This window comes from Eptatretus burgeri, chromosome 10 (genome assembly GCF_056783735.1).
Source record: "Eptatretus burgeri isolate ZD-2024b chromosome 10, Ebu_testis_v1, whole genome shotgun sequence".
NCBI lineage: Eukaryota > Metazoa > Chordata > Myxini > Myxiniformes > Myxinidae > Eptatretus > Eptatretus burgeri.
Genome location: NC_140970.1, coordinates 80,479,763 through 80,496,868, shown reverse-complemented (window position 1 = coordinate 80,496,868; position 17,106 = coordinate 80,479,763). Strand labels below are relative to the sequence as shown.

Here is a 17,106-nt window from a genome sequence, read left to right as displayed (position 1 = left end):
TGTGGTTGTGGACTTCTACATCTGGGCAGCTTGGCTTTATTTTTAAGATTGAGCGGACAAAAAAAAGGCCATTTGACCTTGACCTTTAACCCAGAGGGGAATGATGTAAATTAAGTGTAAATGCGTCTTGCTCTCGGCTATCCAGAGAGGACGATTTAGTTCCGATTGGACAAACCTGCCAAGTTTTGGTGAAAAAAATAAAAATCAAATTGTCATGACCTTAGAATTAGGTTGTCAAAAAAGTCACCACCCCCCCTCCTTACACATAACAAATGCGTTTTGTCCTCAGCTATCTAATTCCGACCAAAGTTAATCGAGTTATGGTGAAAAATGTGCCTAATTAGGTTAAGGTTAAAAGAAAATAGGTCAAGGTCAATTTCGCCAACCCTGCGTACTTTCTATTCATATTAATTATTGAAGCAAAACTTTTATTATAAAAGCCCCAGACGGCTCCAAGATTTGGAGTGCAGGAAGGAAGAAAAAAAAAATTCTAAATGGTGGTTTTAGTATCCCTGGATATTCAGGAGAAACTGTGGTGCTGTTAAAAATTGGGGGTGCCAATTGTAGAAACACTGAAACAGCAATAAGCCTTCCCCCTATGCTATGGGGAGAGGCTTACTTATGAACAGTGCATTGAACTTTTGTTACGTTCGCTCTCTTGTGTATTGTAGGCTTGCATATCCGTGATCCTACATGTAATGGAATACATTATGGGATTGCTGAGAATAAACATACGATTGGCGCTCTTTACCGCATAGTAAAGATTGAAAATCACGTCTATGAGCCAACAGAGTGGAAGGAGTTTATGCAAAAACAAAGTGGTCTGACCTGTTTTCCATTGCAATGTATTCATAAAAAAAATTCAGTGAAAACAATTGGGATGTTAATATCTTAAATGTATTCTAATTTAATTATAAATTGATTTATTATTTTTTTATGTTTAGTTTGGAAAGGCTGCATAGACCACAAAGCACATATGCCTCCATCATGGCAAAAGTATACTGGTAACGCATGCCAAAAGTATACTGGTAACGCATGCCAAATGAATCGTCAGACGTACTACATTTCCATTCTGGGCTGGCAATACGATACTGCTCTTGCTGACCAATGATCAGACGTGGTTCGCCTTGTCGACCAACCGTGGTTCACCGATTTGGGTGGGTCCGTCCACCCGACGACAGCATTAGTCTCTGGGAGGGTTGAAATTTTATTTTCAACGACCTGAATTTGAAGGCAATGATGTTCAGCAGAAGAACAAGAAAAATGAATCCTGGGGAAGGAGGCCCCAGGATGCAAGTTACCACAATTTCCACCTTTACATCTGCCACTGGCCATGAGAACAATGCTAATGTGGAATAAAACATACATTTGATGGATTGAGCTGAACAAGTTGTACAAGTTCTCATCCTGTTGAAGTTGTTTAATTCCCACACTTCTGTAATTTGTGACTTGCAATGCCAGTCAGCTTCCACCGGATGGTGATATATGTTACATTTATGCAGAGGATTGGGATACCCCACCACTGAACTCCCAGGACCTTTAAAAAAAAAAAAAATTTACCCCAAAAAACCTGCCCTTACATCCCATCCCACCCCAGACATTATCATCAATTACACAGCTGCTTGACAGTTGAAAGTTTATTTCCATTAAACTTTACAAACACTGAACATTCTATTTGCAAAACATATGAAGAGTTTATCTTGATAGTTCTCAATACAGGGGAGAGATCAACACCCAATCATCATCATGATGATCTGGGAAGATGTGGAGCAACAGGAGGGCTGGACATGGCTGCACTTGGGCCGAGCAAGATCTGAGCACGAGGATAAGACAAAAGGGGAACAGTAAACGATTCAAAATTAAAATTCAAACATGAACACATCCAACATGTGTGTGCGTCTGTCAGGCCGTTGCATCATCCACCATTCGTCGGAGGATATGCAGAGAAGTTTTTCCTGTCTGCAAGGATTTACTACGAGTGGACTTAAATGACCCAACCCTATCTTTTAAAAAGAGAAGGCCATTGTGTGCCAGCATCCGATCCCATTCCTGCCCTAACAATGAGGAGGCAACAGCAAACCTCCCAGTGCAATTCTTACCATGAGAGCACACTTCTGCAGCACACTGGAAAGGGGCACAGACTCTCAATCATTCTTACAAGATGTTGTGGACAAAACTACGAGGTGTGTTCAAAAAGTATGCAACCTTAATTTTTCGTGCGTAAACAAATGAAGCTCGGGAGGCGTGGTTTGGTGCACGTATGTAGGCGATCCTAATCCGTATGCGTGAATATTTTCCCGCCTGCAGAAGCTGTCAGTCGCCGACAGACCGCCGACGAGTGAGGAAGTGTAAGTGAGCACCGTCGGATTTTCGTTTTTGACAAAATGACGGAAAAAACTTCAACAACGCTACTGCATCAAATTTTGTGTAAAGCTTGGCGATTCCCAAGTGGAAACGATCTGCAAGATTCAAGAGGCCTTCGGGAACGAAGCAATGGGCACCACACAGATAAAAGAGTGGTACAACCGCTTCAAAGATGGTCGCACATCAGTGGAAAATAAAGCACGTTCTGGTAGGCCCTCAACATCCCGAAATGAGATCGTCATTGACCAAGCGAGGACCCTGCTGGTGCAGGATCGTCGAATCACGATCAGAGAACTTGCAGACGAGGCGGACGTCAGCATTGGATCCGTTCATTCCATTGTGACTGAGGATTTGGGCTTAAGGAGAATCTCAGCGAAGTTCGTGCCAAAACTGCTAACGATCGAGCAGAAGCAACTCCGTTTGGAGATCGCACAGGACATGCTGGAGACTGTGAACAGCGATCCCAACTTCTTCAACACAGTGATAACTGGCGATGAGACCACAGTGATCCGTCATTTTGTCAAAAACGAAAATCCGATGGTGCTCACTTACACTTACTCACTCATCCGCGGTCTGTCGGCAACTGACAGCTTCTGCAGGCAGGAAAATATTCACGCATACGGATTAGGATCGCCTACATACGTGCACCAAACCACGCCTCCCTAGCTTCATTTGTTTACGCACGAAAAATTAAGGTTGCATACTTTTTGAACACACCTCGTATTTCTCAGATTGGATCAATGTCTATCAGCTTCACCTCCACGTCTGATTAAACTAAGATGATCATTGCCACACATACAGCGGAAGGTTAGCTCACCACCACATAGCTACTCATCGCACAGAAGTGACTTTTTTTTGGATTTGGTTGGGGGTGGGTGTGGGGGGTTCTGTTTGTTTCGGATATTTTTCATCAACTCTCGTTTGTTGCCCAAGCAGTATTCAAACAGCTTGTTTATAAACTTGTTGTTTCATATGCAACCTATGGCTACTAGTTGCACAATTTTCTGGCAGTGTGGCTGTGCCTGATGCAGTGCCCCTGCTCCCAGTAAAATGGTACTCATTTTGCCAACCTCAGAAGGATGCCAGGCTGTCAACCCACTCGGTGTTATTTCAACAGCACGACAGGGACTCAAACTTAAGATCCTAAGATCTTAAACCAGCCACCTTCAACTGTTAAGCCAACACCAGGCTTACGTTAATAACCTTTTGCCAAGAAATTGCAGCCACATCCTGACGTACCAGTCACCACTTCCGCAACCTGCATTTGAGCTGGCTGCACGAGACCGAGACGACCCTCCCTTCCTTTCCCGCCTCCACACATCCCCAAAGCGCTGCACTTGGGGGATTTGCTCACATCTGTCGGAGGTTTCCCTCAGCACCACCACTGTACCTTGAGCTGGAATTCATTCAGAGCAACTTCCCTTCTCTGGAGTTATTTCCTGATCGGAGCACCGGTTTGGCGTTGTTGTAGCCGGCTGACTTGTATTTCAGCAGATGACGATTCCTGGCCTCTTGACCATCAACTATCATGCATCTTTTGAGGTCTCTGCTGTATCAATTTTTCCCCTTTTCCTCCCATTGTTTTTATTTTTATTAGCTTTTATTTAAATTTCAGATATGGTGTTATCGCGCACCATCCGTCCGTCTCCTATTTCAATTTCTCTGGTCAAACTGCTGGGCAAATCCAGCTGAAATTTGGCAGCAACGTTCCTCTCCTGACTGGTAACAGGAATTGCAAAGCTCGTTCTGGTCACATGACGAATTAGGTCAAAATGGGCGAGTTATTAAATTTCTTCAAAAAAATCTTCTCCAGACCCACCAGTCACAATCCTACCAAATTTGGGTTATATCATTAGGACAGGGTTGTGATGTTAAATTGTGGAGGTCATGCCGATCTCATGACCGGAAGTGTCAAAATGGTGGACTTTGTCAATGTTTGAGAAAAAAAAAAAAAACACAAATTCCTTCAAAAATCTTCCTCTTCAGACCCACCAGTCAGAATGCTACCAAATTTGGATTACAACATTAGGTCAAGGCCTAGATAAACTGCAGGTCCATCCAGTGGTCCTATTTTTCTTCTTCAACTGCCTGTTTACCCTCACTTTTAGCTTATCTGGAATTTAAATTTCAGATAAGGTATCATCATGCTAGAGATGCCAACTTTTGGAAATCAGAATTAGGGAGGATTTGCAACCGACACCAAATAATGTGCGCGAAGCGCACATCTCGAGCGCGGAGCGCTTGACCCTTGCGGCGGGGTCCAGGGCCCGCCTTAGGGCCCTGGAAGCTCTGGGGTTCTAGACGCTCTCTAGTGCCCTCTGAGCCCTATTTTGGAGCATTTAACATGTTAAGAATTCCCACTTTTTGAACAAAAAAAGGGGAAAATTGTGCACTTTTTAATGTTACATGTATGTTAATATTAGTAAGTTAGGGGACAATCAAAGATTAACAAAAAGCACAAAAGAAGCAATATTTTTCTTACCTTACTGGCTGGTACTACTGCTGCTTGCTTTTTCCATGGCAGCTTTGCTGAGTGACAGCTGTGTGGCTCTTTTAGCCCTTCTGATTATGTCTTTGCTGTATTCTCTCTGGTAGCAAGGGGTGCTATGAGCTAGTTTTTCAATTAAGAGAGCTTCCAGGGTTTTGACACTCAAATTGGGACGAAATTCAGTATGGTTCTTCCGTACAAGACTGAGTGCCCGCTCACATGATGCGTTCGAATGAGGAATGACCAAGATTCCCTTCATCACTTTGCTCAAATTAGGATACTTCTTGGCACCAGTGCAGGGATCTGTGAGCTGTGAAATCCGATGCCACTGCTCATCCACTCTCACTGTCTCAGTAGCAATTGTAGGTAGGGAGGCGTCTGCCTGGTAGTGAGCGAATTCACTCTCAAGACTGTCTATGTCACTATCACCGCCACTGAACAGACAGGGGAATTTCTTGATGAAAAACTCCACACAGTCAAACCCCACTTCTTGGTGTAGCTTAACATCCAGCACCTGAGCATGCTTGGCTAATTCATCATCTAGCGGCCAGGTTTTGAAGATGTAATTGCAGGCTTTCACATAATATGAGCGAACTGCACTGAAGAAACCTTGGATGTCTGACTCACTCAGAGTGAAGGTGGATTTCTTGAGACTCCTTTGTTCCCTTATATACAGTTTGGCATCGTTCCCAATCATGAGGTCCTCATCATTCTTCTGATGATTTCTGTCAGAGAAGGGTACATTTACCAGAGCAACCGATGGTTTCAAAAACCGTACGAAGATATCTTTCAGAAGGCCATTCAATTCTCCGTGCAGGAGATGAATACAGGGTTCGTCTCTTTGGAGCAGAAAATTCCCCTTCTCCAAAAGCTTGTTAGCATATCGAAGGAAGAAACAATAGAGTTTTGTTTGTGGAGACAAGAACATCCTGTTGACACGTTTTTCTCTAGATTCCTGCACAGTGTTTGAGGAAGATGCGCTTTTAGTTGTAGAACTCGTAGTACACTTAGCCACAGGGCGATCACACTTGCGTTTACTGCCAGCAGAAGAGGTCAGACTCGTAGTACCAGATCCAATTTTACGTTTGAGGAGAGAGCTTGAGGTAGGTGCAGCCAAGGAAGAAGACCTCTGATTCGAAGGTTTTGCTGAGCTTCTATCAAGTGATTTGGCAAAAGCAGAACTTAACTTGGGTCCTTCTTTGCCTGTAGATGGGACTATCACAGTCTTTCTCGACTCTGAAGGGATCTGCTTTGTAGATGAACGTGATGAAGGGCCGGTGATGCTACCTGCTCTCAGCATTGGTTTTGGTGCTGTCCCTGCTGTCTTCTTCGCAGCAGATACTGCAGTGGTAGTGGTGAATGCTGCTCCACTAGTGCTTGATCCTGCAGTGCCAGTACTGGCAGTAGATACAGTGCCATCCTTCTTGCTCGTTGTTAGAGTCTTGGCTACAGTTGGTTGCATTTTTCTTCGTACTTCTTCTTTGAAGAAGAGGCGAAGTGGCTCCCACTGTTCAATCAGCCTGTCTAGGCACTGACCAAGGGACAGCCACCTTGTTGCGACATGCTTCAGAATCTTGTGTGTCGGGGCATCACAGAGTTCTTGCAGTGCTTTCACTCCTTTGACGCGTTTACTACTTTTGTCCAAGTAGTAGTAAATATCGATGAGAAAGTCATCTAATTCAATGGGTAAGGCCTGAGCCGCCTTCTTGGCCGTATTGTGCATCATATGGCAAGGGCATCCCATGATGTAGCACTCTGGATTTTGTTTGTGGATATAAGCAGCGACTCCTTTGTGCTTGCCCACCATGACAGAGGCATTATCAGCACAAAAGGAAACACAATTTCCCCACGGAATTTTCCTGTCACTGAACTCATGATCAAGCAGTTTGAAAATGTTTTCTCCAGTGGAATCTTGTTTGCACGCAGGCAAACTTAGCAAACCTTGTTTCACAATCCCAGCACTGTTGTCATAGTACGAAATCAGGACAGGATATAGCTGGGCCTCACCACTGTCATTGCTACCGTCTGTAGCTAGGCTAAATGGAGCTAGTCTAGCAATATCAGCAATAGATGAAGCAGTAACATTTGACAACTCACCAATTATTGCTGAAGTTTTTGTTCTTGCACATCCATACTTTGAAGCAACTTTTGAATCTGGAAACATCTTTTGAAATAGAGGTCCAGCATGATCTGAGACTGATATGGGCAAGTTATGTTCCACAATAAATCCACTAAAGAGAAGTTCCGCTTGGGTAACATCCTCTTCCTCGCTTGTCCCTTGTTTGGTGAAATAATTCAGAAGTGTACCGGTACTCGTGCTCGAAGATCTCTCCTTTGCAATGTCTGTGTGCCGTTTGCTTCCAACGTGCTTCCGAATATCATCGCGACCTCCGTGCTCAACTGAAATATCAACGCTGCATACTGTACAATACGCATGATGAATTCCTCTTTCACACTTTCGAATACACGGGTATTGGAGACTGTATTCGGTCTTGTACTTCTGAGACCATTTCTTGGTCTTCGTAAGCTTCTTTTCTGCCATTTCGTAATCAACATCGAGGGCTTGAAGCATCGGTAACTTCGAAGTCGATGTTCCACAGCTGCAGCGCGACTCGTAGAACTCTAGCGGCTGTTAAACACCGCACGGTGGTCGCGACCGCCGGGCTGGTACGGGGTCCAGCTGCATGCAGTGAGCGTATCGCATGCATATACACTGTGCATACATACCGCATGCACTGTATTGCACACATACCGCATGCACTAAATCTCAGTGCATGATCGCATAAGCGAGATCCAGACCCAATGTTTCGCTGCTCCTCATTTGAATTTGCAATTTTTTACGTACAATTTGGTAGCAGCGAACGTTATGGAGTTACCACATGCTATACGTAGCAGACGATGCTTTTCATTCAATTCTCATACTAGTACATTCTGATTAGTGAACAGTGCAAAAATATCAAAATTTCGGGAGGATAAGGATAGTGATCGTAAGGGCGGGAGTTTGGGTGAATTTTCGGAAGCCTCCCGATGAAATCGGGAGGGTTGGCATCTGTGCATGCACCATCCGTCCATCTCCTATTTTGACTTCTCTGGCCAAACTGCTGGGCTGCTCCAGCTGAAATTTGGCAGCAAGGTTCCTCGCCCGACTGGTACCAGGGATTGCAAAACTCGTTCCGGTCATGTGACTGACTTAATCACTCCCCCCCCCCCAATCCTTCACAAAAAATATCATCCCAAGCAGAAGGCAGCTGTGCAGTCTACATCCCTCACCCCTTTTGTTTTTAACCACCCACCAATCAATCATATACAAGCACAAGGTAGTATGTTGAAAACAAGCTGAATTTGTGCTACAAACCCACCACAGAGACAAAAAAAAACAAAAAACATTTCATGATTGTGTGTACCAAGTTACAACTCCTCCCCTCCCCCACCCCCAATCACGCATACAACAAAATCAAAATAGGCACCTGTCTCTGCTGTTGCATTTGTTGTTGCTCCAGCTGCAGTTTCTCAGTTTCAAACACAACCGGAAGAACAAGTATCATGAACGATGTGGTGCCAACCCACAAAGCCGATCGTACAAAACTGCACAACAAAACAACCGCATAGTCATAAATCGGCAAGAAAAAAAAAAAAAACATCCTGTTCAGTATTCATTCATAGCCAGTTGTGTTGGGTTTATTTCATTGGTGAAACTCACAGAAAAAAAAAAAAAGTCAAAATGATGGGCAACCCCTTTTGGATTTTCATACTATTCAGCTTTGAAAACCTTCATTTATTACACAAATCGCCCATCCCTTTATTTGAGCAGTGTACAGGCCACAGACTGCTGCCACTCCTGAAAATAATAAAAATAACCCTGTTACATACGTGAAGTAAAAATATGCCTCCTGCTTTGGTGCATAAGATATCTGTTTGTGTCGTTCGTTGTCATCTCCATTTGTGGGTTTGAGGAGATGGAACAAAGTCCTCCCAGGACTCAAAGTATCCACCTTCGCTTCAGTAAGGGATCACAGTTCATGTACCAAGCTGTTCAACTTTGTTGTTCTCAGAGTTTTGTTCCGAGGACTCTTTTTGGGATAGTCAAACCATTCCCTGCAACTCTTGCCCTCACTTTTCTCACAAAAGTCACTGAGTCAACCCAGGACCAGATGATCTGGAACGTGGAGATGATCTGGAAGGATCATCTCCACATTGAGGGAAGGAGAGCGGACCCCACTCCAGCAATTCCGCATACAATAAAACAAAATGGACAGGCACTTGGGAGATGGGAACAACGAGCCGACTCCACGTCTACTGCCTCTAATTGTCGTTTGTTTGTGGTAATATTCCCAGGGATGGTTTTCAAAATCTTAGTGAGGTTCTTGATCATCATTCCAATAGCTCCAATTATCACTGGTACAACTTTGGCATTCTTCAGCTTCCAGGATCTTGACTTCATTCTTGAGGTCTTGGTATTTGGTCATTTTCTTGATTTCTGCATCGTTAGTCCAAAATTACTGGTACCAACGCCTCACTTAGCAATGCCTTCTCGTTTTTGTACCCAAGTATAATATGGAGGTGGAGGGATCAATCTACATCATAAATGCAAAAAGGCAGTCGTAAATAAAACCCCAAAAAACTAAAAAGTCCTCCATATAAATAGATGTAGAAAAAGAACGAGGCTTAAATGCTATATAAAAAAAAAACATAAATAGAAGGGTGAGGGAAGGAAAGAGAACAACATGGACTGGGAGATGGGAATAGTGCGAAGAGTTTTCATTCCACAATGTTAAAGCATATTCCACTGAAATGAATGAACTATGGCTGCCAAGTATTATATGGAGTTGAGTGGTTCATGAGAATTTGCTTGTGTCTTATAGGCTTGAATGAACCAGTTCCTGACTGATTTTGAAACCAAGCAGAATCAAATCCTACGAGTGCTTTGATTGGAAACATCCATGAAAAGCTGAGGGACGGAAAGGGTCATTGCTCAGTTGGTCACGTGTTCACCTCTGAGCTATCTGGCCACTGATGATTTCCCACAAGGAGTCAAATTGTACTTTTCTGGTTCCTCCCTCCTCCCCCACCCAAATGAGAAATAACTCATTCTTGTATTGTACAATATCTGTAAGGGATGCTATTTTTGGACAAATCTCACAAAACAGGTCAGGACAGTCTCCACGGCGACATCTCAGGCATTCGCCAAAGTCTGGCATCCTGCTCCACTTGTAAAGCACTCTGCCTGTGGTCTTATCAGGTCGCTTTCATTCCTCGCTTTCTCCACTCACACAATCATTGAATTGCTATCAATGGAACCCCCTCTCCTCTCCTCTTATTATTCTTCTCTTCTTCAAGTGGCAGCTGGAGTTCCCAAGGCAGTGTATTGGGCTGTCTCATTCCTCATCGATATTAATGACCTCTTTAAGGGTCTGGAAAACCCTCTCTTCCTTTTTATAGACTCCTCGATAATTGTGTCAGGCAGACTGCAGAGCTTGCATTACTCCCAATCGATCGATCTGGAAATTATTCGATGCTGGTCGGTGTAGAAAACGGAATATATCCATTGGTGGAAAATCTCCGTCTCACCCTGTCGCTCTGGAAGGATCATCCTATCTATTTGGATGGTCAGCCACAAGGACATTGAACCTCAAGGTTTCACCATCAGTCAAGATCTCTCCGAGGCAGAACATTGAGCAAAGCTGGCCTGCAAAACCAAACACAGAATGGACATTCTCAGTCATTCCTTGAAAAAAAAAACAAATCAGAATGACGACACGCAGCCTACAACGACTTTGCCCACAGCACAACGTAGCACTGCTCTCTCCTATGGGCTCATGGGGCTCCTGCATCAGATTTGTATCGTGGACTTCTAACAGCTCTGAACATGCATTATTGGCATATTCCACGATGAGGCCAAAGCATGATCTTGCTGCCACATCACAAGGAGCTCAGTGACCTCTTCCTTTTGCACACCCCTACTCTGTTCCTCGCTTCTTCCTTTGGTGGCATTGCCTTGGTGAGGCTATGTGACATGCTCTTCTCTCCAGGGCTTCGAGCAGGCAGTACGCCACAATCTCAAGTCATCTCCGATCCTTGCTTATAATCTTTTCTTCCTTAAACCCTCATTCACTGAACCCTCTTCCTACCAGGTTACGGTTCTCTCGCATTCTCTATCTCTGTGTGTGTCCAAATATTGCCCCACCGTCAGTTCACAGATTTTATTTACTTTTTTTCAACCCTCCATCACCTCACTCTTCAATGAGCCTACATCTTGTAAAGAATGGATGGGGGAAACAAAAGAAACTTTCAAGTAGGATGCAAAATCTGCTGTCCTACCAGCATTTAGAAGAACACACGGTACGCTTTTGAAGAGACTAAAATGTAAGACCCGCTGTTTTGCTGATGGGAATACCAATCTTTGCGCAATTGCTACAAAGAACAAAAAAACGGTTGTTAATGGGGAAAATGAAATTAGGCGGCGTATAGATACCGGCCTAGCTATACACTCAGGGAGCGAGGAGGGGGAGAGTGTTAATGGGATATTAATCACAGCCTTTTTAGATGCTGAATTTCGAATAATATACAACAACACACAAAGGGGAAGAGCAAAATAATAATAATAAAAAAAAATTATCACCCTCCTCCTCCTTATTTTGGTCAAACTGTCTGGAGTATGCATTAGGCACGGGCTATGCCCCAACAAGCAAAGTATGTGCAGCACGTTGTATACTGCTTGTACATACACACGTGTACGTCTGTCCTGCCATGCTGCGCTGTGTAGGGGGTATCGTTATTGCTTGATTAGTGGTATCCCCTTTCGCACAATTGTTGACGGATGGATGGACGGACGGACGCAGGCAGGCACAGAGACCGAGCTCCATTTAGAAATTAGGTAAAAAGCAGACCATTGTGTACCAGTACCTTGTTTTGTTCATCTGTCGACAGATCAAATGTGAGGTGCACGCACGCACAGAGTTGGGCAATTTTGTGTTCCCATCAAACGCCCATTTCCTTCGGGTTCCAATACCTTCGTCAAAAGTTTGCATTTATAAACAAAATAATCTTCTTCACGCATCCAGAATTGAATTCAAGAGCCAACAAGTTTGCACTGCACCATGCCATGTGCAGTGTACACACGACGACGTTTGTCTACCTGTACAAGCATCGAGTGGACGATATGGTAAACTGAGCAGATGATGCAGCTGCTCTGCAAAGCTTCGTTGGAAACATCTCGGTGAGACCCCACAAGCGTTCGGACAAAGTCTCGTCCAGCTGCAAAACACAACGCAACATTGGAAGGCGGATAGATTTTCATAACTCTCACGTACAAACAAACCAAACCAACATTTGCAGTGACATCCATATATAAAGATGACATTTCAAGATCGCTACAAACCGAACGCTTGGGTATGTCCAAGGTCTCAGCAAGTTTGCTCTGTCAAAATTTCAACTCACAATCAACAGCAATGGCTGAAATCACATTGTGAGATTCTTGAACTGTTCAACGAGGATATAACCCACTCTGTCGCTTGTCTGGTAACAGGTAACGAGATATGGTTTCACGACTGGGATCATTAAACCAAATTCGAAACCATGCAAATTAAAGCACAAGGTCGTAGTACTACCACCCAATATATAATTTCACACCTAACCCTCAGCTGGGAAGAACATTCCCTCCATTTTCCTGGATACGAAGGGAATAGATTTTCATTCACTCTCGATATCTGCCTTTGTACCTCTCAATCTCCATCATCCCCCAAACACACTCCCTGTCTCTATCCCCACGTCTATACCGCTCCCCATCTCCACATCACGACCGCTCCCCTCTCCACCGCTCCCCTTCTCCATCGCTCCGCCTCCCCTCCCCCTTGCTCCTCCTCTCCATCCCTCCCCTCCCCCTTGCCCCTCCTCTCCATCCCTCCCTCCCCCTTGCCCCTCCTCTCCATCCCTCCCTCCCCCTTGCCCCTCCTCTCCATCCCTCCCCTCCCCTTGCCCCTCCTCTCCATCCCTCCCCTCCCCCTTGCTCCTCCTCTCCATCCCTCCCCTCCCCCTTGCTCCTCCTCTCCATCCCTCCCCTCCCCCTTGCTCCTCCTCTCCATCCCTCCCCTCCCCCTCGCTCCTCCTCTCCATCCCTCCCCTCCCCCTCGCTCCCCTCCCCTCCCCCTTGCTCCTCCTCTCCATCCCTCCCCCTTGCTCCTCCTCTCCATCCCTCCCCCTTGCTCCTCCTCTCCATCCCTCCCCCTTGCTCCTCCTCTCCATCCCTCCCCTCCCCCTTGCTCCCTCTCCATCCCTCCCTCCCCCTTGCTCCCTCTCCATCCCTCCCCTCCCCCTTGCTCCCCCTCCATCCCTCCCTCCCCTTGCTCCTCCTCTCCATCCCTCCCCCTTGCTCCTCCTCTCCATCCCTCCCCTCCCCCTTGCTCCCTCTCCATCCCTCCCCTCCCCCTTGCTCCCTCTCCATCCCTCCCTCCCCCTTGCTCCCTCTCCATCCCTCCCTCCCCCTTGCTCCCCCTCCATCCCTCCCCTCCCCCTTGCTCCCCCTCTCCATCCCTCCCCTCCCCCTTGCTCCCCCTCTCCATCCCTCCCCTCTCCATCGCTCCCCTCTCCATCCCTCCCCTCTCCATCGCTCCCCCTCTCCATCCCTCCCCTCTCCATCCCTCCCCTCTCCATCCCTCCCCTCCCCCTTGCTCCCCTCTCCATCCCTCCCTTCCTCCTCCTTTCCATCCCATGCCTCCCCTCATCCCCTCCTCCTCATCCCTCCCCTCCTCCTCTCCATCCCTCCCCTCCTCCTCTCCATCCCTCCCCTCCCCCTCTCCATCCCTCCCCTCCTCCTCTCCATCCCTCCCCTCCCCTTGCTCCTCCTCTCCATCCCTCCCCCTTGCTCCTCCTCTCCATCCCTTCCCCCTCCCCCCCCTCTCCCCCCCTCCCCTCCCCCTTCCTCCCCCTCCCCCTCCCCCCCCCTTTCTCCTCCTCTCCCTCCCTCCCCCTTGCTCCCCCTCTCCATCCCTCCCCTCCCCCTTGCTCCTCCTCTCCATCCCTCCCCCTTGCTCCTCCTCTCCATCCCTCCCCCTTGCTCCTCCTCTCCATCCCTCCCCTCCCCGCACCAGACTCAGTGGTGTAAGTATTAGAACGTCTGTTATGAGTTTGCTAAAATGATCGACAATGGACAAAACATACAAGTCGGCATCGTCTCGGCCGGACGGGCCAAACCACCTCCTCCTGCGTTTTGTCTTTGCCTTCTCAGAAATCAGAGTAGACATTTGTAATATGTCCAGCGTGCCGGCGATAACTCGCCTATTCTTCGTGATAGAAGCCCTGGGATCTTAAACGTCCACCATATAACGCGAGCAGACTGGACAGCCGGCTTTCCATTCATCCGAGAGATTCCGCATTTTGTGTTGAAATCACAAGGGGGACGACAGACCATCCGTGAAGTACGGAAATCGTACATGGAACCATTACTTTGTATTAATCGGTGAATGTTCGATAAAAGTCCATTATTTATGATAAGCGAAAGGAAAGGACGAACACGCGCCTCGTGTCCGCGACGTGGTCCCGGCAAGACCAAGCCGGATGACCACGCCAATCCGTGTTCTTACCACGAATTCTCTTGATAAATCGACAGACAAGCGTCGAACAAGACCAACAGTAAGATACGTCCTCAGTCTGTTCAACTCACCTCATCGTCCTCATCCTCGTTATCCCTCAAACGATCGGACTCCGCATCTGCAGCCGCCATACCTGAAAGCTCACGTGACGTTCCTGAGACCAATCAGGAGACGTTTCCGGATCATCACGTTTAAATTTATTTGACTCGATGTTGAACGATCCTTGCGTCAACGAAGACGTGTGGTCTGAAAAAGCAATTTGTCCTCGATAGTTCCGGAGCGCCTTGCTGTACGAGGAGGAGGCGAATGGAATTCCGTCCGGTGACACGATTACCGATATTCGACTGTAAACCTCCTCCATGGAACGGCGCAGGGACACGCGCCCTTTCCGAGGTCACGTGACGCCCTCACTGCTCAGTCGTGATCGTTCGCACTGACTTCTTATAATAACCTGGACCAGCAGGCAGCAACGGCCTCTGTCGACTGAAGTCGCCATGTTGCGTTGCCAATCCGAATTCACAGGTTGAATATATTAATCTGTGCCGAATTTCTCGCTGGAAACAACATTTTTGTCCAGCTTAATAAGAAGAACAGGATTTTCATTTCACTCACAACAGTCTCCACCACCCATTATTACTACCAGGCTAATATAAGCTCTGCAGCACGAATCAATAAGTTGAGTGAGTACGAGGTGTCACAATTCTCATGAATGATTATTATCATATCATATGTCATATGATCTGATGATTATCAGTGTAATGTGTATAGCTAACCCCCTATGGCCTATAATATTTGTATTGTTATAGGCCATAACGCGGTGGCTTTCAGCTACCCCCTATAATAATAGGCCTTATGGCCTATAATTAATTAATAATATATTGACCAATCATCAAAACATTGAACAGACATCGGACAACATTAATAAATATGATCTATAATCTACAGACTAACCTATGGCCTCCTATTAATACGTGTATATTATAGAGGGTAGCTTTCTGTAGTAGGTCGAAGCCTATTGAACCAGTACCAGTCTCATTAATGTTTTCATGATTGATCAATATATTATAGGCCATAGTGGTTAGCTTAAAGCTACCCCCTATGTGAGTAGCTTAAAGCTACCCTGTATGGCCTATAATATATTGATCAATCATGAAAACATTGAACAGACATTGGACAACCTTAATAAACATGATCTATAATCTACAAACTATTGAGACTGGTTTAATATGCATTGACCTATAGAAGATGACGATCAACTATTATAATCGCAGTAGGTTGAAACATAAGATATGTCGAAACCGAGAAGAAACACTTCAATGCAAATGGTTAGTAAACTATTGATGTGCAAATAGGATCAGTTTGCTGAATTTTTTTCCTGATGGGTTTATCTTTCAATCCAGTGTTCATGGTTCGAACAACATGGTGGAGACGAATCTTTGTAGAGCACTCACAGATGTGCTGTATGAGAGAAAATACATGATTACAGTCTGCCTCCATCTCAAACATGTGATCACTAAGCGAGTCAAATGCACTCGATCCTACTTCTGCCAACACTGATGCAGAGATTGCAGATTTCAGGAAACTATCATGAGGAATCTTGCCATTTGTCACCGCTAGCATTCTCTTAACACATTTCTCAGTGGCTTCACATACTTGAACAACGCTTGATGATGGAACGGAAAGGCCACCCCTTGTTTTAACAGCAATCAGCCTATAGGCAGGTAAATTGACATTATCATTCTGCGTGAGAGCCAGCAAGCAATCTTGACATTTGAGTGTCCACTTAACCATCCTAACCACATATCCTGCAATATAGGTTACAACTGACTCCAGGAACACAGAAAGTTTGTTAAATGGTGGAATATCGAATTCAGGAAGTGTTCACTACAAAGTAATGTCACACCGGGCGTTGGTGTAAAGTGTTCCCTTATCTGCGCCTGGCACCATTGTCTGCACAACTTTTCATCCTTAGGGAATCTGGAGAAAAAAAAGATCCGAATGATGTTTTCGATTATTGGCATTTGAAGGGATGGAAGGATAGGTACTACAATTGGCGTCAGTGGAGGTAGATTTCTGATATCAAGATAGATACGACCCCCTAACCCTAAGGCGCGTAGGAAGCAAAATGATTTTGGGGGTAATATCGGGCTAGGTGGACCGCGGAGCCAGGACCCTCGGAATAGGGAGGGCCTGTGCCCCAAATGGACAAATATTGTGAGCTACCCACCCAACTATTTACGCAGCCACGGCGGTCGATGGGGGGGAATGAATCTCCAGAAAAAAAATTGAATTGTAGACGCCTGGAAAACTAATTTCCGGCGTATTCCTGGATAATATCGTTTTTTTACATTTTCTTTCAAATTATCGACTGTACTTTGCCATCATTTAGATTGTTATACTGGCGCTTAGCGTTTAAATTGTAACTTCTTAAAATAATACTCTAAAAATAGATTGACGATTGAAAGAAAAAAAAAGCATCAATAATCGCATTCTTACCGATGAAAGGTGCATGTGGAGCTGTTCCCAGACTTATTATTGCATCTGAACGCCACGCACCGTAGCATTTTTACGCTTACTGGTTCAAAATAGTTAAAACTCTTAATGCATCTACAGGTTTTTTGAATTGCACGCAACTAGCGAGTGGCAACGCAACATGGCCGCTGAGCC

The 17,106-nt window shown here is 45.6% G+C and overlaps 1 protein-coding gene across 1 annotated transcript; it reads right to left on the bottom strand.

Annotated features, from left to right (window-relative positions):
- Positions 1 to 1,622: 1,622 nt before the first annotated feature.
- On the bottom strand, positions 1,623 to 14,670 carry TOMM22 (translocase of outer mitochondrial membrane 22). The gene is made up of 4 exons (XM_085899074.1): positions 14,511 to 14,670; positions 11,988 to 12,106; positions 8,320 to 8,437; positions 1,623 to 1,813 (listed from the first exon to the last, which is right to left on the bottom strand). The coding sequence occupies exons 1-4, from the start codon at positions 14,568 to 14,570 to the stop codon at positions 1,745 to 1,747; spliced, it is 366 nt and encodes a 121-aa protein (XP_085755200.1). The 5' UTR covers positions 14,571 to 14,670; the 3' UTR covers positions 1,623 to 1,744.
- Positions 14,671 to 17,106: the final 2,436 nt, after the last annotated feature.